At 45.6% G+C, this 25,725-nt stretch overlaps 1 protein-coding gene across 11 annotated transcripts in view; it reads left to right on the top strand.

The window, feature by feature from the left end:
• Positions 1-25,725, top strand: part of NEDD4L (NEDD4 like E3 ubiquitin protein ligase) — a 331,333-nt gene that overhangs the window by 209,326 nt on the left and 96,282 nt on the right. The window contains exon 1 of one of the 11 annotated variants that reach the window (XM_073584811.1): positions 20,216-20,535. The exons of the other annotated variants lie outside the window; for them this stretch is intronic. Coding sequence (XP_073440912.1) covers positions 20,470-20,535 — 66 coding nt within the window. The 5' untranslated portion in view covers positions 20,216-20,469. Of the gene's footprint in view, positions 1-20,215; positions 20,536-25,725 lie in introns of those variants that run through there. 11 annotated transcript variants of the gene reach the window in all.

Below are 25,725 nucleotides of genomic sequence, written 5' to 3'. Positions count from 1 at the left end.
AGAGGTTTCGGTCCCCAGCATTTACCTGGACTACCATCCCAGAACTAGGAGCTCAGTGTAGGTTGGTTCTCCTCCTGGAGAAGAGCCTGGGATTTCTCAAAGGGGGGTTGGAAGTTGATGGTCAATTTGACCATCACCTTCCCCAGCAGATAAGGAGAGCACCTATAAGAGTACTGGACTTTGAAAAGTCCTCTTGACATGGACACATTGTGAAAACAATCAAAATAAATAGCTAAAGTTTTACAGAGTAATGCTGACCAAACATTCAGCCGTGAAATGTAATACTTACCGATCCTAAAAAAGAAAGGGATGCCCATCTACAGATATCTATATTGGAGTTTTTACCTCTCCTTTGTGTATTAATTGCCAGAGTTAGAGATCTTGAAGAACTGTTTCTTCTTAGGGAGACCAATATGTGGTGTATGGAGCCCTAGGAATGCAAATTGGTGCTCCTTGAGGAAGAAAGCTCGAGCCACCTAGAGACTTGCAGGGTAGGAGGAGACCTCCTTTAGGTACTTTGCCATCTCCTTCTCCCACCCCATTAGAACAGGTTATGCTACAAGACTTCCAGTGCCATGTTGTGGTCTCCACAAGGAGAAATACTTACGGTTTTGTCACCTTTGAACTTGGTCATGTAACATTTATGCTAATAATTAGGATCCCGTCACATAGTGCCTTGGTACCCAGGTAAGTTGGACAATGATATACCCAAGATGCCATCACAATGACTCATTGACTATTAAAATGCCAGAGCAGTCGCCTACTAGCACTGGACACAATCACTCTGACACAAGATGCCAACGCAATGGCAAGTTAAATGGTGTCATACTGGCACACAGGATGCCTTCACATTATCACAGCGTCATGATAATTGCCTACTAATGTTGTAGACACCTTCACAATGGTACACAGGATGCTATCAAAATAGCACATTGACTGGTGATTCTCCATCACAAAATAGTGGTGTACTGAATCACATCATGCCGTCATTGGGATCCCAGGAGTATTTCTTGACTGTGACGTGGTGCTAGCTGGGTTGGGATGTTCTGCAGTGACTCATACGTGGCATTGACAGATAATGGATATATTGGATAGTGCTACTTGCCCCATAATATATTCCATGGATTCCAGCCCAGGAATGGCGGCATCTGCTGAATCCAGAGAGTTCAATCAATATGACAACATTTCATACATTCCTGCCTTTCACTTGCATGCTTTTAGTCACCTCCTCTATCCTGTGCCTTTCTGTAACTTTCCTGACACTGACTCACAAATGATATGTAGGCCATTCATTGCACAAGGATAGAGGCATAGACTTCCAAAACTTTAGGAAACTTCTACAGTCTTGGTCCTTATACATGGAGTGGATATCATCTTGCCCAAGTATGGACACTTGTCATATGTGGATACTCTGTGGGGTCGGTTTTGTTTATAGTCCATTTCAGATTGTATCACTATGTAATCATGCATTCAAATTCAGAAAAGGGAGGACATCTCTAATCCATATCCTTAACCTTACCCAGTACCTTGTGTTGTGTGCCCACAATGAAGCCCGCTATATGTTCCCACACATTTCGATACCCCTTTTATGGGTTTCGTGAAGTGTGCTGCTCCGTAATTTGGTTGCCCCCCACGCACAGTAAGGTTCATAGTGTATTCCTCGCATAGTATGATGCCCTCAAAGTACTTCCCTTACACATAATGTACATATCCTATCCCACATAGTATGATGAAGAACAGTGCCCATTCTGCCCCACTGCCAAAAAAATACACATGTATCCCCGTACCTCAAAAAGCCGACTGGATCCCTTTGCTGTATGTGATTGGGCACGGCAGGCTCAATGTAGTGGCACGGCAGGCTCAATGTAGTGGCACGGCAGGCTCAATGTAGTGGCACGGCAGGCGCAATGTAGTGGCACGGCAGGCACAATGTAGTGGCACGGCAGGCTCAATGTAGTGGCACGGCAGGCGCAATGTTGTGAAGTCATCGTTATTACTCCGCCGAGCCTCAGACGGCACAGGAATGGTGAATAGGAAAGCAGGACATGTCACCAGACTTACCAACCTCCTGGGGCAGCTTCCCACATCTGGGACTGTCCTTCTGTTGATTTGGGAAGGTTTGGGAGGCAGCTGTACATAAGAATTAATATTCGAGATGTAGAATAAAGGTCTGCCAATAATAAGCGATAAATATTATTCTGGCAGCATATGGAGCCTGCTCCAGAGTGGAAATTTCCAAAGGTCAACATGTCATTTAAAGGTTAGTTGGTTCATTATGAACCATGGAGAAGTATTGGGGGTGCATCAGTCAGTTCCCATAGATACTTGGACCTACTAGAGAGGAGCAGCCCAGGTTCGGTTGAACTTGCTCCCACTATTTCTGGGAGTCCTGTCCCTTTAGTCCTGGACTCCATCTTGTATACCAATGGAGCGAACATTGAAATACTAAAGACAGAGATGTGTGTGTATGTGTGTGTGTGTGTGTATGTATATATATATATATATATATATATATATATATATATATATATATATATATATATATATATATATATATATATATATTATAATCAGCTTTATTATTTGCTTCTTCCTCTTATTTTTTTCCAAGATCATCAAAAATTAGTCAAATTGAATTGTCATGATCCAGGATGGGGTTTCGCTTTAGCCCGTCCTGGTCAGACAGGGGGTTAATTGTTCTGCCTCTCTCTGGCTGAGGGTGGCTATTTAGTGCTCACTGGACCTAGGTCCGGTGTCAGTTATACTCCTTCCCTCGGCTGAGTTAGTTGACCTCTTGTGTACATGTGCCTTGTGCCTGATAACTTGTTGCTTATTTGGTTTTGATCCGGTTCTGTCCCTGTTACGAGTTCTGCTTGTCCCTCTTGTACTGCACCGCCCTCTCGTGTATGACTCTCTGCTTGTGACTTGACTATTCTCTGCTCATCCCATTCATACCGCACCGCCCTCTCGTGTATGACCTCTGCTTGTCTGACCTGCGTTTTCCTCTCCTCTACTACAGTATTCCTGCAGTAGGTACATTACATCATCTGCAGTAGTAGGACGCTAAGCCCCACCCCCTGCAGTCACATGATCATAGGTCCTGGTACTCCTTACTATTTTCCGTGCCTCTGGTCCTGTGTGCTTAAACCTTCACTACCGTTTTGGGCCCCGTGCTCTCCCGCAGTGTGGGTAAGTCACCCTGCTCAGCCATGGCAGTTTCCGACGCTGACAGGATCCTGACAGGAATAAAGTAAAATAATAGCCATTACTTACTGGGGAAATCTTCTCTAGTGCTTTGACGGTCTCCCTGCACTTCACTTCAGCGGTGACGCTGTCCACTCTCGTGACATGACCACTGCAGCCAATCTCTAGCCTGAGCAGTCATGCTGAGATGGAGAACGCATGACTGCCGAGGCCAGTGATTGGCTACAGTGGTCATGCTGCACTTGACCACTGCGGCGATGCAAGCAGACTGGCATGAAGAAAAGCAGCTAACGGCTCCTTGGTTATTTCGGGGGCAGACACAGAGTTCCAATAGTGTGCCTGACAGAAGCTGTTTTGGAGGTGGTAGGTGGCCCCTCTGCGATGGCACAAATTTCCACTAATGGGATGTCCGCCCATTACTTCGACATTTTATTGAATGTCGTTAATCCTGGAGAACCCTTTTAAAAGTGGAGGCACACCACAAAATTCCACAAAATTTGCAGGGCGTGTTTGGACTCAACTAGCCTCTTTAGGACACTCTTTATCTCACTGGTGGTCCATCTGCTTGGACTGCTACAATTTCTCGAGAACAGGGCTCTGTAATGCCCCATTAGAATGATTCGTGCTACCCACGCTCCATTCATTTTCTACGGGACTGTACTCTGCTGTGCATGCGTGGGGACACTGCTTTATCCTACCATCCGAAGCCCCCTTCTTGGAATGATTGGGTGGTCCCAGCAATCAGACCTCCAGAGATCATTAGAATCGAGCGGTGGCCGTACATGCATGCCGCCAATCCATTCATTTGCTATGACACTTTTATGGAAAGTAGAGCCTCGACACATGCGCCACCACCGCTCCATTTTGCCAAGATATTCCAAATCCCCATTCTCGGTTCCCAGCTGTCGAAACCTTAACGATTTGTCAATTAACTTTGAGACTGGACAACCTCTTTTTAAAATTGGGGTTTGCCAGGGTAATATCAATTTGAGGGGCATTAAGAGTCTTACTGATGTGCTCTGTTCTGCTGATTTTTGAGTTTTCGAGCTACTGCTTCCATCTCTCCGCAGGTTTTCTTTACTATCTATGATGTAATATTGTGTGGGTTTGTACAAAATGGCGGCGTTGGTCACCGAGCGCTGCTGTAATCAGACGATCGGAGGCAGGCTGCTCTGCAATGTGACCTCCACGTGTGACTGCGACTTGTAGAATAAATACATTGTGAGGTATAGAGCATTATATAGCGCCCTACGTGATCCGGTGACTAACCGGGGCAGGGCACCTACAGCCAAAACTGCACCTCCCAGCAAAGCCGAAGAGAACCCTGAAGATTTCCACTGCCTAGGACGGAGATGATTGCCAGACTATCAGGCAGTAATCCAGGGTAGAGAGCTCATCAGGCAGATGAATGGCAGACTATCAGGAGCCAGATTAAGAGCCTGTCACTGTATCCGCAGCTCTCGATTTCTTCAACTCTTCAGGTCCGGTAGCCACTGTCAACAGTTGACTGAGTCTGGATGACAAAGTGAACACAGCAGGGAACTACACGTAAAAGAAATTCCTGTCTCTGCTGTTTAAAAGTGGATCCAAGCTTTAAAAAAAAAAAACAGTTAAAGAGCAGCCCCCATAAATAATAGTAAAAAATAATGTTGTTTTGTGATTCTAACTTTTGTGTTTTCACTAAGGAATATTTTCTTTCTTTTTTTTTTTTTTGGGCAGTTCCTCAGTTGTTCCTCCAGGAAATTAATGATTTGACAAGCGGTTGTTACCTGTCCCTCATTCAATAGGTTGTTTCCCTGACCTTCTGAAAGGACAGTGACTCTATAGCAAATTTATATGTTTTTCTTTATTTTTTTTTTTTATTTGTGATTTTGAAAGGGGTTGTCCACTACTTGGACAACCCCTTTTCAATTCCTGTATCCCCCCATATAAAAGAAAAAAAAAAAAAAAACAGTTGCCTTCAGTGCCGGCGCTGTTCCAGCAGTGTCAGCACTAGCTGTCCTCAGAGATTGCTTGACATTGTCACACGATCCCTGTGTCCATTCGGCTCTGACTTCACTCTCCCGACCTTTGGACCAATCGCATACGTTCGAAGGAAGTGAGAGCTGCTTTTTCCAAAGGATTTAAGAGTGATGCTGATTGGCCACAGGGATTGCGTGACATAAGTCACGCAATCCCTGGCAGGACCAGTGCTGACACTGCTGGAATGACCCCTACACCGGACCTAGAATTTATTTATTTATTTTTTCCTGGGGAGTTAGTGTTAATGTAGTTTTATATTTCCAGGAGTAATAACAGAGAAATTAGAAAGAAAACATAAAACAGTTTATAAATAAAGCAGAAATGGTGCCTCATGAATTAAAGGGCATGAAAGCTAATAAATTCTCTTGAAATTAGTCTTCTTTATTAGAAGCTACCCAAAAGAAAAAAGCAAACATACAACAACCATGACATCCCCTGCCGATCCTGCAGTGGTGACGTCTGTCCATCATTCACATGACTGCTGCAGCCAATCACTGGCTATAGCAGTGGCTGCATTTATCAATACGTCCCCTCCTCATCTTGCATCTGTTCTGCTTGGTGTCTGACAGTATCATCCTGACAGTTCAGTGAAGATCTGCTATGCCATCGTTACAGTGACGGCAAAACAAACAACAACCCCCAATGGATGGAAGACGCTGATGAGGCTTTCTGATGTGCAGGATGTTGTCCATGTTTCTTAACTCATCAGGCCTTTGGAAGTGTTATTTATAAGTGGCATAGATGGCCATATTTCCTTTTCAGAAGTCCGGAAATGTTGCACTATTACTGGGTGCTAAAACCCTACTGATCATTGGATTGCTGGTGCTGTGATTATCATTTTTAGGCTGATTTTTAGCTATGCGGGTTTAGTGTTGAATGGACAATTTGCTTTTTTCCAGAAATGTAAAAAAAAAAAAAAAAAAAATACTGTCCTTATATATGATTATAACTACTATAATACTGCCTCATATGTACATGAATATAACTACTATAATAATACTACTCCTATGTACAAGAATAGAACTACTATAATACTGCTCCTATGTACAAGAATAGAACTACTATAATACTGCTTCTATGTACAAGAATAGAACTACTATAATACTGCCCCTATGTACAAGAATATAACTACTATAACACTGCTGCTATGTACAAGAATATAACTACTATAATACTGCTCCTATGTACAAGAATATAACTACTATAATACTGCACCTATGTACAAGAATATAACTGCTATAATACTGCCCCTATATACAAGATTAGACCTACTATAATACTGCCCCCTATGTAAAAGAATATAATTACTATAATACTGCTCCTTTGTACAAGAATATAACTACTATAATACTGCTCCTATGTACAAGAATATAACTACTATAATACTGCTCCTATGTACAAGAATATAACTACTATAATACTGCCCCTATGTACAAGAATATAACTACTATAATACTGCCTCTATATACAAGAATATAACTATAATACTGCTCCCTATGTGCAAGAATATAACTACTATAATACTGCCTCCTAGCTGTGAGGTTGTGTGTTTGTAGCTCTCCTGATGTCTGGAGCAATCCCAGGGGGAGGCCACCCTGGGCGGGGTAACTCCCCAAGCAAGGCCCAGGCTTCCAGGCCTACACTTGGAAGTAACGCTCATGTTGTGTCTAAGGCGGATGCAAGTCCCAAAGTTGTTTCTGAGGGAAAGAAAGCTCAGAATGGAAGCAGCAGCAGCAGCAAGAAAGGTGAAGCTGTGAAAGTGCAAAAAGTAACGGAACAAGGAAAAGCCATGGCTGTGGGTAAGAAAATTCCAGTTAAGCAGTCGGCCAGCCAAGGCAAGCAGAGTGAAGGACAACTAGGAGAAATCCAGAAGAAATCTACTGGTGAGAAGCTGAATGGAGGAAAGCAGCCTGCAGCTCAGGAGTTGCCATCACCATCTTCAGGTGTGCAGCTGACTCCCAGCAGGCAGAGGAGAACCTCACTGGAGAGACAGACGCTCCAGGAGAACCTGCAGCAGAAGCATGTGGTGGCCAGCATGGCGAGCTCTGGGCGCACAAGGTCGCAGTCAGGTTGCAGCAGTAAAAGTGCTGTGGAGCCTGGAACCACGAAACCAGCGGTGGTGAAAGTTAAGGAGACGTCTGGTTTCAAGCATCCAGGGACATTGCTGAAAGCAGGATCCCAGGAGGAGACGCCATGTGCACCTGAGCTTCAGGTCGCAGAGGAGATCCCAGGACTGGTCAAGAGGCTCGGCGAGTTACAGCAGCACAAAGACTTGCTGCAGAAACAAATAGACATGGGCTATAATGCTAATCCTGGTGGGGATCACACCTTTTATGATCAGACTCTGAACATGCTTGGTATACAGCTGGCAAAAGTGGTGACGGACATGGACTGCGTCCTAGAGAAGATGGGGCCCCTGGCAGAGACTTAAAGGAACCAGGAACTGTTTATGTCACACAAGCAGGACTCTGCATGTTCCAGCTCAGACATTGTCCCAGGTGAGCCCCAGAAGCCGGTGCGGCCAGTGCTGCAGCCTGCAAGTTTCTGCTTCCAAAAGGGTCAAATACTGCAGCCGCAGCAGCCTGCGGCAGACCCCAAGCAGCAGCATGTTATGCAGATTCCAGCAGGTGTACCACAAGTCTCAGAATGCCCAGCAGAGCAGCCTGCAGCAGATTCCAAGCAGCAGCATGGACTGCACTTTCCAGCAGAGGGACTACAAGTCTCAGAATGTCAAGCACAACAGTTGGGCAGTGGACATGCGCTGGTCATTACTGATGGTGCCCAGCAGGGCTCTGATGCTGGGGATAACCGCATCTGGGGGGTCGGGGGCTTGGGGGAGCACAGTATCTTTGGTGGACGCTGCACAGTCTGATAATGACATTGATGCTGATGATAACAATGTGCATGATAATGTCTGTGATTTCCCACCTTTAATTTCAAGCACACAAGGTGTGGCTGCCCCTCCTGCTGCAGACCTTCACCCCGTCAGTCAACCCAATGTGACCCCGCACGGTCCCCCCAGTAATGCCTGGAGTCGTGGTGCTCCGTCCTTTACCTCTGGTACCAACTATACAGGCCAGGCGTTTAAACGGAGAAACGTGGTGCGTTTACGGCACAGAGGTGCCAAGGAGGATCTGCCGGACAGGAGGTTTGTCGTCAGGGAGCTCTTGTGCCACCAGATGGGATTTGTGCCAGTCAGCATCCTGGCAGTGATTAATCTTCCAGACAGGCAGGGCTATGATGTCAGCTTTAAGCTCATGTCTGACCTGGACAGATTCTGGTCTAGTTTCCCCAAGTTTAGAGACACGGAGGGCTGGAGTAAGTTCAGCTTTATTCCTATCTCTAAGCCAGATACTGTCACTGTAAGTGTCATCTTCTGGAATGAGTCTGTTCCCCCGCAGGACATTGTGGTGTGGCTCCGGAGGCATTGTGACCTGGTCTCTGACCTCACCAAAAGCAGAGACAGTGATGGTATCTGGACGGGAGGGTGGCGGGTTTTGGTGAAACTGCGCCAATGCAATAACATCACTGCCCATTTACCCAACTCCTTCTTTATTGGGAGGGAGAGGGGTGTGTGTTTCTATCCTGGGCAGCCTCGTAAGTGCTTTAAATGTGGCAAGGCAGGTCACCTGGCAAATACCTGTACTGTGGTGAAGTGCAGCCTGTGTGGGGAGGTCGGCCATCTAGCTGCAGACTGCCAGAACATCAGGTGTAACCTCTGTGGGAAGATCGGTCACCCTCACAGGGACTGTCCAGACGCCTGGCACAATATCTGTAAGGACTTTCCTGACGAGGACTTGGTGGCAGGGGCAGAGATTCTGGAGGAGGCAGCTTTACTGTCAGGGGAAATACTGACCAGACCAGAGGTCCACCAGGGGTCTACTCAGCTAACTCCAGAGCAGCAGGGTTCAGAGAGAGAACAGGGGAGTATGGAGGTTGTACCTCAGGGGCAGCAGTCACAGGAAGGCATTACTTCAGTGCTACCATCTGTGTCTGACGAGTATAGCAATAATCAGAAAAGGAAGAAAAAGGACAAGGCCTCCCGTAAACCTGAGGGGTATGACACTGGCCAAGGAGCCGGGAAGAAATTCCAGAGTTCTGCAGGTGTAATGGTCGTATCTAACAGGTTTGATGTTCTGTCTGAGTCTGACGGCGATTTTGAAGATGACCTTAAGAGAATTGACGCAGAGTGTGATAGGGACGTAGAGGATTGTCCTCCGCCAAAGCGGAAGCCCTTACCTGAGGGCACTCGGGTAGAGTCTGAGATGGAGACCGGTGGTGAACAGAATAACTCCGACTCAGATCTGTGACGCTGTTAACCAGATAGTGTCCAAACTCAGGGAAAATCATTAGGAGAAATTAGGAAATGTTAAGATAGAGAAGGATGAGTCACTGGGTAGGAACATGATGAGCTCTGTTTGCAAGTGTTTTTTTTTTTTTTTTTCTCTCTCTCCTCAAACTAGGAGTATGGACTCTAAGTTAATTTGATATATATAAACTGGATATGTAATGAATGTATGTACAATCCTGGTGAATTCAGTTTTGTATTATTGGAGGAATGTTATTTGTATTTGTTTTTACAATAAAAATTGCCCCTATGTACAAGAATATAACTACTATAATACTGCCCCTATATACAAGAATATAACTACTATAATACTGCTCCTATATGCAAGAATATAACTACTATAATACTGCCCCCTATGTACAAGAATATAGCTACTATAATACTGCCCCTATGTGCAAGACTATAACTACTATAATACTGCCCCTATGTACAAGAATATAACTACTATAATACTGCCCCTATATACAAGAATATAGCTACTATAATACTGCCCCTATGTGCAAGAATATAACTACTATAATACTGCCCCTATGTACAAGAATATAACTACTATAATACTGCCCCTATATACAAGAATATAACTACTATAATACTGCCCCTATATGCAAGAACATAACTACTATAATACTGCCCCTATATGCAAGAATATAACTACTATAATACTGCCCCTATATGCAAGAATATAACTACTATAATACTGCCCCTATATGCAAGAATATAACTACTATAATACTGCTCCTATATACAAGAATATAACTACTATAATACTGCCCCTTATATACTAGTATAGACTACCTATATTTCTGCCCCTATGTACAAGAATATAACTACTATAATACTGCCCCTATGTACAAGAATATAACTACTATAATACTGCCTCTATGTACAAGAATATAACTACTTTAATACTGCTCCTATGCGCAAGAATATAGCTACTATAATACTGCCCCTATGTACAAGAATATAACTACTATAATACTGCTCCGGTGTACAAGAATATCACTACTCTAATACTGCCCCTATGTACAAGAATATAACTACTATAATACTTCTCCCTATGTACAAGAATATAACTACTATAATACTGTCCCTATTTAATATACAAGAATATAACTACTATAATACTGCCCCATATGTACAAGAATATAAATACTATAATACTGCTCCGGTGTACAAGAATTTCACTACTATAATACTGCCCCTATGAGCAAGAATATCACTACAATAAAGCTGCTCCGGTGTACAAGAATATCACTACTATAATACTGCTCCGGTGTACAAGAATATAACTGCTATAATACTGCCCCTATGTACAAGAATATAACTACTATATTACTGCCCCTATGTAAAAGAATATAACTACTATAATACTGCCCCTATGTACAAGAATATAACTACTATAATACTGCTCCTATGTACAAGAATATAACTACTATAATACTGCCCCTATGTAAAAGAATATAACTACTATAATGCTGCCCCTATATAATATACAAGAACATAACTACTATAATACTGCCCCTATGGACAAGAATATAACTACTATAATACTGCTCATATGTACAAGAGTATAACTACTATAATACTGCCCCTATGTACAAGAATATAACTACTATATTACTGCTCCTATGTACAAGAATATAACTACTATAATACTGCTCCTATATACAGGAATATAACTACTATAATACTGCTCCTATGTACAAGAATATAACTACTATAATACTGCTCATATGTACAAGAGTATAACTACTATAATACTGCCCCTATGTACAAGAATATAACTACTATATTACTGCTCCTATGTACAAGAATATAACTACTATAATACTGCTCCTATATACAGGAATATAACTACTATAATACTGCTCCTATGTACAAGAATATAACTACTATAATACTGCTCCTATGTACAAGAATATAACTACTATAATACTGCTCCTATGTACAAGAATATAACTACTATAATACTGCTCCTATGTACAAGAATATAACTACTATAATACTGCTCCTATGTACAGGAATATAACTACTATAATACTGCCTCCTATGTACAAGAATATAACTACTATAATACTGCTCCTATGTACAAGAATATAACTACTATAATACTGCTCCTATGTACAGGAATATAACTACTATAATACTGCTCCTATGTACAAGAATATAACTACTATAATACTGCTCCTATGTACAGGAATATAACTACTATAATACTGCCTCCTATGTACGAGAATATAACTACTATAATACTGCCCCTTATATACTACCGTAGTATAGACTACCTATATTTCTGCCACCTGTAGACAAGAATGCGGTATTTAGATGTGTATTATTCAAATACATTAGTCAGTTGGATTTCACAATGCTGCTGCCAGTTCCAATGACATTGATCTCAAACCTATATCACCATATGGACTCTTTCTGATGACCCTATTTTCTATCCAAGTGCTGACCATAAAAAAAAAAAAAAAAAAAAAAAAGACAGCACTCAGACCAGTGTCATTCTCTGGGGCAGTTCAGACCTGTATTTTATTTTTTTCTTTATGGATAAAAATCACAGTGTGCGCTAGTTTCGTCCGTAAATCTGATGAGACTCGCTCATTCAAGTCTATGGGTGTGCCAAATAAAATTGTGTCATGGAGCACAGTTTGGTATCCGTTTTACGGATTCTTTGCAATTCTGTAACATGGGAAACTGTAAATGATCAATAGCAGCTGCTGTAAGAAAACATACGGTATATGCATATGGATGAGAAGTGAGAATAAAATCGACCAGGTTTTCTGGATGAAACTCTTGATGATTTTTTTTATTCAGTCGGAATGGTCATATTTTTGAATGGTATAACATGAGAAGTTACCCGTGGTCAGAATCATTACTCTGGTTGCTGTGTAAACATCCTCTAACAACCGGTCCACCTCTGGTTACCTGGTTCTTTACTCTAAAACGTTTTGGCGTTGAAGAAGGTATGTGGGGTGTTGGCATTACTCAAACATGGCGTTCTGCTGTGCTCTATTACCATAGTAATCATGTGTTCTAGAATTAGATTTAGATGGAGAATCCCTTTAAATTTTGTCCTCCGAATCTAGTAGGTGAAGGTTGTGACTAGAAGAGGTTTAGTACTGGGATTCTGGCAGGACAGGGGGTTGCCAGGTGCAGGGCAGAAGAGCAGCCTGGATGCTACAAGGAATTACTAAGAGTTGATGTTCATAACTCAGAAGTTTCCACTTCAATTTACATAGCTGGTGGAACATAGCGGTGCGAGAAATGACAGACACCCAACATAGTAGACTCCGCTGACCTTTCAGCAATGCAGCAGCAGCACTGCTGACGGTCTCAAACCAAAACAATGATTCAGTGCTGAAGGAATGCCTGCCGATCAAGTTTCAATATAAGAGCAATGAAGGGAGCCGGATTAAAGGGACCCGCTAGGTATGGCACAGATTACTGGCAGCCAACCTGTAGGAGTGTGAAATCCAACGCCATGGCCCAAAGCTATGAGCGTGTCAGCAGACGAGCAATGTTCATGGGCCGAAACGCTAGCCCAGCCAACTGATGTGGCATCAGTGACTTGGGACACTCCAACTATGACTGGCCGCATTGTAGTGTTGTCCTCAAGAGGAGAAAGTTGGGGCAAAGGTAAAGCCCCGAGAGGGAGAAATCTGAAATTTCTCCTGCTTTTGGACCATAAAATATAATTCTAAGTTGGATAAGGTTTTTTTTTTGTGTTTACCTTGAACTTCGGTCACTACACCCCACTCCAGGATAATAGTCTCTGACCCAGAGAACAGGTTTTGCTCAACTTGAAGAAACTCATCTTAATAGTTACCCTTTCAAGAAGGGCATAATAGTGATTGGAAAAACAGGAAAGCGGCACAGAAGTTTATGGTCACATACTAAATGATGAGACAAATCTTGATTGTTTTACCGGAGGAGTAAGGCCCAGAGCTGGGTGGTTACGATAGTGGCGTGAGTCCCGGAGCTGGGCCATTACGATTGAGGAGTGAGTCCCGGAGCTGGGCTATTACGATAGTGGCGTGAGTCCCGGAGCTGGGCTATTACGATAGTGGCGTGATGCCCGGAGCTGGGCCATTACGATTGAGGAGTGAGGCCCGGAGCTGGACGGATAAGATAGTGGCGTGCAGCCTGGAGTTGGGCCATTATGATAGTGGCCCGAAGATGGGCGGTTACGATTGGGGCGTGAGGCCCGGAGCCGGGCGGTTACGATTGGGGCGTGAGGCCTGGAGCCGGGCGGTTACGATTGGGGCGTGAGGCCCGGAGCCGGGCGGTTACGATTGGGGCGTGAGGCCCGGAGCCGGGCGGTTACGATTGGGGCGTGAGGCCCGGAGCCGGGCGGTTACGATTGGGGCGTGAGGCCCGGAGCCGGGCGGTTACGATTGGGGCGTGAGGCCCGGAGCCGGGCGGTTACGATTGGGGCGTGAGGCCCGGAGCCGGGCGGTTACGATTGGGGCGTGAGGCCCGGAGCCGGGCGGTTACGATTGGGGCGTGAGGCCCGGAGCCGGGCGGTTACGATTGGGGCGTGAGGCCCGGAGCCGGGCGGTTACGATTGGGGAGTGAGGCCCTGAGCCGGGCGGTTACCATTGGGGCGTGAGGCCCGGAGCCGGGCGGTTACCGTTGGGGCGTGAGGCCCGGAGCCGGGCGGTTACCGTTGGGGCGTGAGGCCCGGAGCCGGGCGGTTACCGTTGGGGCGTGAGGCCCGGAGCCGGGCGGTTACCGTTGGGGCGTGAGGCCCGGAGCCGGGCGGTTACCGTTGGGGCGTGAGGCCCGGAGCCGGGCGGTTACCGTTGGGGCGTGAGGCCCGGAGCCGGGCGGTTACGATTTGGGGCGTGAGGCCCGGAGCCGGGCGGTTACGATTTGGGGAGTGAGGCCCGGAGCCGGGCGGTTACGATTTGGGGAGTGAGGCCCGGAGCCGGGCGGTTACGATTTGAGGAGTGAGGCCCGAAGCTTGCAGCTTAGCAAGTTGTGAGGGATGAGATTTTTTTAATGAAATTTTGGCCTTTTTGTAATTTTGTTACAGCAGCAAACATCTCCTACACGGGTCATATTATGAATCTCTAGTGTACAGATATGGACTTGCATTTGCTCTAGAATACTATGGTATGTAAAGGAGTTCATGGTTGACTAACTGAATGCAAGCTGACCAGGTTTTAGACCTCTTACCTAGCTCAATTATCACGTCTCTGTCACCATGATTCACAGTTGGTATGATGTGTTTATGCTGGAATGGTGTTTGGTTGTCACTACACGTGGCTGGCGTATGGCATAATGGCCGAACATCTCCAGTTTGGCTTTCTGACTAAAGAACTTAGTTCCAGAAGTCTTGTGGGTCAGATGCAAATTTACCTGAGCTGCCATGTTCTTTTTAAAGAGTCTTTATCTTGGCAACACTTCCAAGCAAGCCTTAGGCTATGTTCACATAATCCAGTAGGGATCCATTAGAATGGATCCAGCAGCAGCAAATCCGTTGGCAAAATAAGTTGGGCAGACACAACTTTTTAGCACAAATAATGGATTTTGTTTTTCTTTTTAATGTTGAAGTCTATGGAATATGGTTTAGTCATCCGTTTTTCTGTCACTTGTAACGGATCCGTTTTTTGCTTAATGGATCTACGAAGCAAAAAACTGTTCCGTTACTAGATACAGTAAGAAAAAAACAGACCATTACAAATGAAAGAACAGATGGCTGATTAACGCGTCCATAGACGTCAATGTTGACAAAAAAAAAAGTTCCAGCAGAGGTCAGTATTTAAAAATGGACTAAAAAGTTGTCTGTACGACTTTTTTGACAACTGATTGCTGCTGGGTCTGTTCTAACTGATCACTACTGGACAAGTGAAGATGGCCGTAGGGTGCTTTCACATTACTTTCCGGCACCCATTAATTGACTCTGTCGTGACTTGCGTCTGAATCCACCTCGCAAAATGAGATTCAGGAGTATGCGATGATGGGGCAGTAGACTGTAATGGTGCCGTCAGAGTAGGCTTATACGCCCAAAAATGATGCACAGCACGTTAACTCTAACACCATTAAAGTCTATGTCCCCTTCAGCGCATATGTCAGAATCACATTCAGAAGTAAGCCCCGACGGCGCCATTGAACTGGTGCCGGAAAACAATAGGAAAGCACCCTGACTTGTTCAGTATTGTTTAAAATTGTACTGAGAACATGTGACAGTCTGGAGACTCCGTGGAGAACGTTCTGCTGCCTGCAACATCCTCCAGCATGACCCGTCTGGCGGTGGGTCAGTAATGGTGAGAGTAGAGGCATTTTTTTTTTGGGAGGGCAGCACATCCATGTACTAACCAGCGGTAGCCTGACTGCCATTTGGTACCGAAATTAGATCCTCAGACCCATTGTGAGACCATATGCAGGTGTTCTCGGTTCCTTCTGATGCATGACAATGCTAGACCTCATGGGGCTGGAGTGTCGGCAGTTCCTGTATGATAAAGGCACTGAGGCTATGGACTGGCCCGCCAGTTCCACAGACTTGAATCCAATTGAGCACATCTGGGAAATCATGTCTCGTTCCATCCACCAACGCCACATTGCACCACTGACTGTCCAGGAGTTGACTGATTCCTTAATCCAAGTCTAGGAGGAGATCCCTGATGAAAACATCCACCGCCTCATGAGGAGCATGCCCAAGCATTGTAGGGAGGTCATACAGGCACGTGGAGGCCACACACACACTATGGAACATCATTTCCTTGTCTTGAGGCATTTCCACTGTAGAATGATCAGCCTGTAATTTGATTTTCATTGGAATATTTCATTCAGTGATATCTAGGATGTGGTATTTTAGTGTTCCCTTTATTTGTTTGAGCAGTGTAAATGCACATCCGATTCCAACACATGGTTATATATATACTTCGGTACGGTCTCTGCCAAGCTCTGCCATAACCAAAGAAAAACTAGCTGCCACCACCAATCGTTTCTACAGGCCGATTGGACACTCCTTTGTGTGGTAACGTGTAACCTCACGTGGCTTCTGGAATGCAGTTTATAGAGCGAGAGGAATTAAGCCATTATATTTTATATATATATATATATATATATATATAACCCAACAATTAGGCAGTGCTTATAAAAAAACAAATACAAAAGATGTTACAAAGGGGACAATACAATGTATACAGTCACTTAAAAATAAGAAAGGATAAACCAAAGAAAATGACCTGCTGTCATAGGAATAGTGCAGATATTGCGCAGTGGAGAATTCCAACTGGAAAATGGTGTAGTCCTACAGCGAGCTATATCTCCCAGCACTGAACAATGGCCCTAAGTCAGAAACTGTTTTACCAGGTGCAAGCCTCTCCCCTTGTGACCTCCAATGGGGCCTGTAAATGTGACATGACTCTTGTACCGAAAATTAGGAGATCTCTGATCTTTGCTCCCCCCTGCAGTTCCCAGGTGGGAGATAATAACGTCATATTTCCTATCATGAAACGAGACATGGCAAATGCAACGTTGTCAATTTGTCCAATATTAACTCTGGACTGATGCGCAGACAGCGGTGCAAGTAAATGCTTTATTTTCTTCACTGCGCCACAATGACGAAAATATGTCTCCTATAACCATAGGACCTACACTGGTCATAAAAAAAAAAACAAAACACAATATGCTTATCAGATATAGGGCACCATCCTGGTTAAGTGTATTTCTTGAAAGACCGGAAATGCTTATTTTCACAGGAGAGAAAAACATCACCGTTCAGCCTGTTGCTTCCTCTGTCAATGTACTCCATGTCTACTCTCCATCAGATAACCTACTTCAATTACCTGTTCTCAGCGAGGGTTCGTAGAGCAAAGGGGGTCAAAATGGAGTGTTGGCTTTTTCATTTACAATTTATAATTGAGTCTTGCTTCCATGCTCTAAGAGGGTGACGCAAAGGATGTAGTGATGATGTGTCCCTTTGCACTATTGGTTCTACTCCCTTGAGTGGCAATGGTCTATGATGTAATGTGGTGGAGGGGTCAAGCAAGGAAGCAGGAGAGGCTATTATAGCTAACAAAGTCTCTTACTGAAGTAGAAGATGGATAGACCTAACTGATAACTGGCATCATACTGGATGCTATTCCCTCTTGGATTAGACAGGTTTCATATTGAAGGGTATACATGGCGGTACTTTATATTTCATCTTCATCACGACCTCCGTCCCACAGTCCCATTAGCAGGATTAGCAGAATCCTTCTGTGCTACATTTCCAGATGCTCCCATGAGCTCAGACATAGAATTCCTTCTCAAAATCTTCCACACTAGGTTGGTAATTTGCAATCCATGACTGTATCAGGGTGACCACCTGTGGCGTAACTACAAAGTTATGGGCTCGGGTGCAAACTTTCAAATTCCCCCCCCCCCCCCGATGCCAAAATATTTTTGACCCAAATTCACATTTTCCATATTCAATTCGCACACTATAGCTTTATTGCAGTGTTGTAGTCTGACCTCAGTGGCGTAACTAGAGAATGGTGGGTTCAAGATTTAGACTGGGCCCCTTGCCATCCACACACACACACACCCACATACCATCCATCCTGGTATATATGTGCCTTAGCCTGACCCCATTCTGGTGTATATATTGCCCATTCTGCTATATATCCCTTGTCCGGTGCTCCATCCTGGTATATATTTGTCCCCTGTTCTGCCGTTGTTCTGTATTGTATAAAAGAGAATAAACCATTCTACTCATTAGAGGCTTACATAGAAGTCATGGTGATCCATATAAGAAGTATAATGCACCCCCATAGTCCTCTATATAATATACTGAACAGTTCATAGTCATCCATGTAGTATAATCAAATGCACCTCCGTAGTCATCCACAAAGTATAACCGCATAGTACATCATAGTAGTAAAATGCACCTCATACTCCTATAAAGTATTATAATGCAGCAGCCCCATGGGAGTATAAAATGCAGCAGCCCCCCCATAGTATTAGAATGTGCCCCCATACCCCGGCTTTACAAATAAAAAGTTTGTTCTTACCTGGCCAAGTGCCAGCGATGTCCTCACCCATGATTCGGCTGAGGCACGCAGCGTCGTTCCGGCGTATGACAGTGACGTCATACCTAGGCGACGTGCGTGCTGACGTCAGCTGCAGGCCTGTGATTGGCCAGCGGCTGTGAACTGTTGCCATGCGGGGGGAAACTAACAGATTTTAACTGCGGACACGCAATCAGTTACTGAAGCGGCCCGTTGAGCACAACTGAGGGGGCCCGCAGCAAGCCCCTTCTACTCATCGAGCCACATACGCCAATAAGGGCAGTAATGCCCTGATGGCGGCCTTTTGCTGGTGCCGGCGTGCCTCTGACCTGCCGGCCCCTAACACGCTGTGGAGACCACTGCAACTGTGGTGGTTACACCCCTGGTGACCGCATCCAGCCCATAGCCGTCTCAGGACCACTAATAGCTCGGCCCCACCATTGTTCCCGACTATGCTCCCATTTCGGCCTCTCCCAGCTTCCCAAATGCTGTACTAGCTTCCGGGATAATGCGTCTGCCACTCCTTCTGGATTTCTGTCTATCTGATGCTCTCTGTGCTGTAACTACAGTGTTCTAGGCCTCTTGCAGCCCCTTCCATTGCTGAAGACCCTCCCTGAGATTCCAACTAATTGCTACCCTATTCCTTACCAAATCTCCTGCAGCTAGCAATAGTATTCACAGGACAGTTGATAGATCAATGCATCAGCACAACGCAATGCAATTACCATATGAGCGGAGGGGGGGGGAGGGGTGCAGAATATATATATATATATATATATATATATATATATATATATATATATATATATATATATATATATATATATATATATAATATTTTAGTTTATTTAAACCCCATTTGGTTCTATTGTGCTGTGAATTGCTGCCAGTTTAGGGGGCAGAATCCACACTGCAATCCCATAACTTGTTGGCGTGGCTTCAGGGTAAATTCACACGTAGCCGATATGCCGCAGGTTATTACAGTAGCATCAGATTGGATGAGACTTTACCAAGCAAGACAATTTTCCGTGTGTTAGATCTGCAACATGTCAATTTTTTTCCCGGCGGATTTTTCAGCGACGGATTTCGCTTTTTTTGCAATGCAGGGGTCGATCCGGTAAAAAATGCGGCGCGCGCTTTTTGCCGTCACATGCGGATGTTCCCTTTGCTGCAGATTTTCATTGCGGCGCAAATTTGCCAATTCCTACATCTACATTCCTTGGATGGGGACCTCTTTGCACATTTTTCATTGGGGCGTTGAAGCTGCGGATCTGCCTGGGGGGGGGGCGCATCTTTGTTATAGGCTGTAAATTATGATTGACACATTGGGACGCGTTGCATTAAGGACCGGTCTATTAATGGAGCTGCAGATTTTGACACGGCACGTGCTTCTATTAAAAATAAAAAAAAATAAAAATGGTTAATGAATGGGAGCTGTAAGCGAAAACCAACAATGACTGATATGTAGGTGGTTCCTATTTTTTTTTGTGTAAGATCTGGTTGTCATGGCACTGCACAGCTATGCTTTTTCTGTTTTTTTTTTTTTTTTTTTTTTTTTTTTTTCTTCTTCTTCCTTTTTCCCCCTGACGAGCTGCAACTATTTTGGGATACTTGTTCCCTCGCCGTCGTAACTTTAACATCGCCCGTGCCTAATCCGCGAAGGTCCCCATAAACAGAGAGCAGAGCGCAGAACAGGCATTCACAAAGGGTACACGTCCTGACGGCTGCCGCTCGCTCGCTGCATCTGCGATCTGCTTTATCCGGATTGGGAGGGGATCCACTATGCAGCCGTCTCCTGCGTCTGTGTGGACCGGGTAGGCGAAGGTTAAACCCACCCCTCCCCAGTAGATCCTTTCCACGGTTTGTTTTTTTGTAGACGAGGTAAATGAAATCATGTACAGGGCTAGACCTGACTCATTCAGCGTTCATGTCGGGGACTGTCAAGGTCGCGGCGCGCAGGTGAGTCTCACTGTTTAATTTTGTGCGATCCCTCCTGCCTGATTCCATGTCTCCCACTACTTCACCCACCCCACCACTGAGCGTTGCTGATTTTGGGCCATACTAATGCCCATTAATAGGTTGTTGTATACAGTGCCTTGTGGCAGCAGAGGTGAGCTGCTGTTATCCGCTATGGGCGTCCATGAGAATTGTGCACCAATCCGGGTATATGGGGGGGGAGGACGGTTCCTCGCCGTGGATCACGGTTTTATGCGCGGTTTGTATTAAATGGTCGCGTGTGTAAAATTCTCTAATGTTGTATTAGGGTTAATAGAATCTATAGATGTAATGTGTAACATTAATAACAGAAAATAGATGTAGTTTACTGAGTTACCGTATATATTAAATACGTTTATGCAATGTCTTTGTTGTTTTTATATTTTTTTACGGTACACTTGAGATGGGGAAAGCGAGACTGTTATATGGGTGCCAGGTATTTTGGGTGGTGGTCCGTCCACGAAATCTGAGGCAAGTTAGATGACTATAGGCGAATCCAGAATTAAGTATTAGACTAGAAAAACGTTTTTTCCCAAATCTGTTTTTACTAGTTCCCCTGTGCCAGTGCATCTGCTGCACAACCTCCTCTGCCGGCCACCGAAGCCTACCTCCCCATGACGGTGTGTCGGCCTCCCTCTGCCTACTACCCCATACCAGCGTGTCAGCTACCCCATGCCTACCTCTCCATTCCAGCTTGTCATGAGCCCCATGCTAGCGTGTCTGCTGTCCCATGCCTTCCTCCCTATGCCAGCATGTCATCCACCCCATACCTCACTATTCCAGTGTGTCGGCCTCCCCATGTCTACCTCCCCATGCTGTCGTCTCAGCTACCCCATGCCTACCTCCCCATTCCGGCGTGTCGGTCACCCCATGCTTACCTCCCAAGCCCAGCGTGTCTGTTGTCCCATGCCTACCTCCCCATGCCCTCATTTCCGCGTTGGTCTCCTCATGCCTGCCTCCCAATGCGCCTTCCTTTTCCTTCCCCATGCCTACTGGCCCATGCCTATCTCCCCATGCCTCCTTATGTATGCCCTCCTTTCCGCATCAGCCTCCCTATGCCTACCTCCCCATGCTCTCCTTTCCACGTCGGCCACCCCATGCCATCTTTTCCGTGTCAGTCGCCACATGCGTGCCTCCCCTTGCGCCCTCCTCTCCATGTTTGCTTCACCATGGCTACTGCCGCATGCCCTCCTTTCCGTGTTTGCCGTCCCATGCCTATCTCCCCATGCCTTCCTTTCTGCATCGGCCGCCCTATGCCTGCCACCCCATGCCTATCTCCCCATGCCTCCTTTCCCATGCCCTCCTTTCCGAGTTGGCACATCACAGGCACTTAACGTAGTTTTCCTCTCCATGTGATTGTGTGTTGGACTCATTAACACTTTTGTTTCTTTTTTTTTTTTTGTGAGTTTTCACAATAGATGGGCCAGAAGCATATTCTGAAGAAGCAGCTTTTTTTTTTTTTTTTTTTGTCCTCCAGTTTAGACAAAACCCAGGCTAGTCGGCGTATTGGGTTCAGAGCCGGGGATTTACAGCGCACGATGACATTCGCTCCAGATCTAACAATGAGAAATGTAAACATCTGGTTTTGTGTCCTCCGCTGCCAAGAAGAGGAGTTGCGCTTGCTTTTGTTGTGTTTCGTCCTCTACTATTACACATCACAGAACAAAGGAAGTAAAAATAATGATCCTGACATGTAAACTGCAAAAGACACGCCGCCTTCTTGTTCTGCCTGGGCCGCGATACGCATCAGTTACATCTTGTTCATACGGGTGGTGGGGATGGGCGATTACTGCATTTGTCTTGTGTGCACTTGTGACTTTTTTTTTTTTTTTCTTTTTAAATTTTCAAAAATTCATTGACCACATTGCCACTAATTAAAAATAATGTAATTTTAGGTCACTAGTTTTGTAGAAAAGCTGGGCGGCAATTAGGTGACATTACCACTCTAGTTTTATTTTTCTCTGGTTTTCCTTTTAAAGGGAGTCTGCCCCCCCCCTTGATTCCGGCAGTGTCATTGTGCATGCGCTTGGCTCAGGTGGTGTCCATGTTCTTGGCCTCAGACGGTGTCCGTGGGCATGCGCTTGGCCTCATGCGGTGTCCGTGGGCATGCGCTTGGCCTCATGCGGTGTCCGTGGGCATGCGCTTGGCCTCATGCGGTGTCCGTGGGCATGCGCTTGGCCTCATGCGGTGTCCGTGGGCATGCGCTTGGCCTCATGCGGTGTCCGTGGGCATGCGCTTGGCCTCATGCGGTGTCCGTGGGCATGCGCTTGGCCTCAGACGGTGTCCGTGGGCATGCGCTTGGCCTCAGACGGTGTCCGTGGGCATGCGCTTGGCCTCAGACGGTGTCCGTGGGCATGCGCTTGGCCTCAGACGGTGTCCGTGGGCATGCGCTTGGCCTCAGACGGTGTCCGTGGGCATGCGCTTGGCCTCAGACGGTGTCCGTGGGCATGCGCTTGGCCTCAGACGGTGTCCGTGGGCATGCGCTTGGCCTCAGACGGTGTCCGTGGGCATGCGCTGACATACAAATGGAGTTCAGACTGCACTTACTCTTTGCAAGCGAGTGTTGTCAGTCACAAGCAGAGTAAGTGCTCAGTATACAAATTGAGAGAGCGTAATGGTGCACTTTGCCCTTGCTCAAACCAAGGTAACAGCCAAAAAAACCTTCTTGGCACTGTCCTTTTCTCAGACACTTTTATAGGGGCCAAGTCTCCTACATCTCTGTACAGCTGTCTTAATATTAATTTTGGAGTTAAAAGACTCCCTTTAAAATTAAGTAAATCTGTCGCTAAGGATTCCAGAAAAGTTACCAGAATCCCCTTGAAAGGACATTGGATTCCCAAAGCACTTGTTGTAGTTAATCCCTATTTTTTTTTTTCAGGGAATACCCCAAAACTCCCCTTTTGATAGCTGTTATTTGCTCTAAATGGGATTTGCATGGGAGTCTCTTCCTCTGGAGGACCCGGCCTGTCAGGGAGCACATTGCTATAAATGCGAGCCACGTTGTTCTGCTTTATCCCTTAGGTGACGCTGCAGGCAGGGTGCGCAGCTGAAGATGCCAAGGTAATGGGCACAGCTAGGCGCTGGTATTGTAGTGGGTCCAAAATTTCTCTAGCATAAGACGACTCATAATACCGTAAATGAACACATAGTTGGTGGAGGCTATGCTACATAATTTGCTTTGGGACCTGAAAGTTCTAGTTGTGCCCCCATATCTGCAGGGAATACAGTGTACCTGTAATCTCAGATGACTCCTAACAGTAAGCTGTCCCACATAAGGAAATCCTATACTTTACATGAATCCTGCAGTTTTTCCTTCGGCAGGCTTTGTCTTTAAATTTTGGTTTACTCTGAGCTAATGGGTGAAAACTACCTGCTATGTCATCTACTATACACAGCACAGAGAGACATGAGGGATTCCTTCTCTCCTCTCTCTATGTAGCACTTGTTCAGAAGCAGCCAGGAGCATCGGCAGCATGGAGGACTTTATACAGCAGTGTAGCTGTGAATCCAGCTCCTGGACTCAGAGAGAAAAAACTTAAAAGCGGCTGCACAGTCTGTCTCCCTTTGCTTGTTCCTGCATTTTCCCCCACTTTTACCTCCATCCTGCTGCTGTAGTCTGACACATTAGTGTGCAGCCTGCAATTTTTCACAGAGGAGGAGAAAAACTTGCTCGCTTGTACTTGTGATTGATGCGAAGATTGTTGAATTGACAAGCTGCCAGGTTTCCCCCAAAATGACGGGTGATCACTGGGAGCAGTCCAGCGATTAGGTCAGAAGATTCCCCAATTATCTGCAGTCTGGACTTTCTTTACAATATTTGTATTTTATATTAATTAAAAAAAAATCACTTTTGGCCAGTCAATTATTTTCTTAAAATTTGTGAGTAATTGCACAATTCAGATATGAGCAGATGGCGCGTCACCCACACATGCCTCAAACTCTCATTCTTACTCAGAACCCTATAGATTTGCCTTCTGCCATTTTCCTTGAAACTTTTTTTTTTTTTCATAATGAGAGGCTCAAGAGAGGATTCCCAATTCATAACTCATAGATTTATTCACCTTCCTTCTCATTAGAATGGGCAGCACAGTGGCTCAGTGGTTAGCGCAGGGGGGCGCCCGCCTAGTGAGTGGGAGGCGGAGGGAGGGCGCCCGCCTAGTGAGTGGGAGGCGGCGGGAGGGCGCCCGCCTAGTGAGTGGGAGGCGGAGGGAGGGCGCCCGCCTAGTGAGTGGGAGGCGGAGGGAGGGCGCCCGCCTAGTGAGTGGGAGGCGGAGGGAGGGCGCCCGCCTAGTGAGTGGGAGGCGGAGGGAGGGCGCCCGCCTAGTGAGTGGGAGGCGGAGGGAGGGCGCCCGCCTAGTGAGTGGGAGGCGGAGGGAGGGCGCCCGCCTAGTGAGTGGGAGGCGGAGGGAGGGCGCCCGCCTAGTGAGTGGGAGGCTAACTTGCAAGTATTTTGATTGTCTTTTTTGCTCCCCCCTATAATTATCAAATAGATCAACAGTGCACATGTTTGAGAACTGTTATTTTCAAAGTAACACTTGCACACTCATGCAGCAGGGGCTTGAACTGCCATGGGTCTAACATATTACTTATTCAGTGGAGTACCCCTTTAAATTGAAAACCTCTTGCTGAGACAGACTGGTTGTCATTGATGTGCTAACACTATAGACTTGCACGGTGGCTCAGTGGTTAGCATTGTAGACTTGCACTGTGGCTCAGTGGTTAGCTCAGTTGCTTTGCAGCTCTGGGTTCAAGTCCCACTGAGGACAACATCTGCAAGGAGTTTGTAGCTTCTCCCAGTGATTGCGTGGGTTTCCTCCGGGTTCTCCGGTTTCCTCCCACATTACAATGACATACTGATAGGGAATGTAGATTGTGAGCCCCAATGGGGACAGTGAAGATGTCAATAAAGTGCTGGTGCGTATGTGTGTAAAATAAATACAATAAATGTGCAGTCTGACAATTGATGTTGCTTTTACACTATATCCATAGTGTTTTATCTGGACACTAGAAATGACATTAATCGTCTTCGGGTTGAGATCTGTTATGGGGTCTGCATTGAGGGTGTTGTCCAGCCTTAGAGAAAGATTGATGCTTTTTTTAAAAAAACTGCACTAAACCGGTCTATGGGTTCAAACAGAGTGTCCGATGAGTGTT

Source organism: Dendrobates tinctorius, unplaced genomic scaffold (assembly GCF_039654945.1).
Source record: "Dendrobates tinctorius isolate UK_male_01 unplaced genomic scaffold, ASM3965494v1 ptg000085l, whole genome shotgun sequence".
NCBI lineage: Eukaryota > Metazoa > Chordata > Amphibia > Anura > Dendrobatidae > Dendrobates > Dendrobates tinctorius.
The sequence above is the reverse complement of the archived record's forward strand: the minus strand, read 5'-3'. Positions and strand labels throughout refer to the sequence as shown.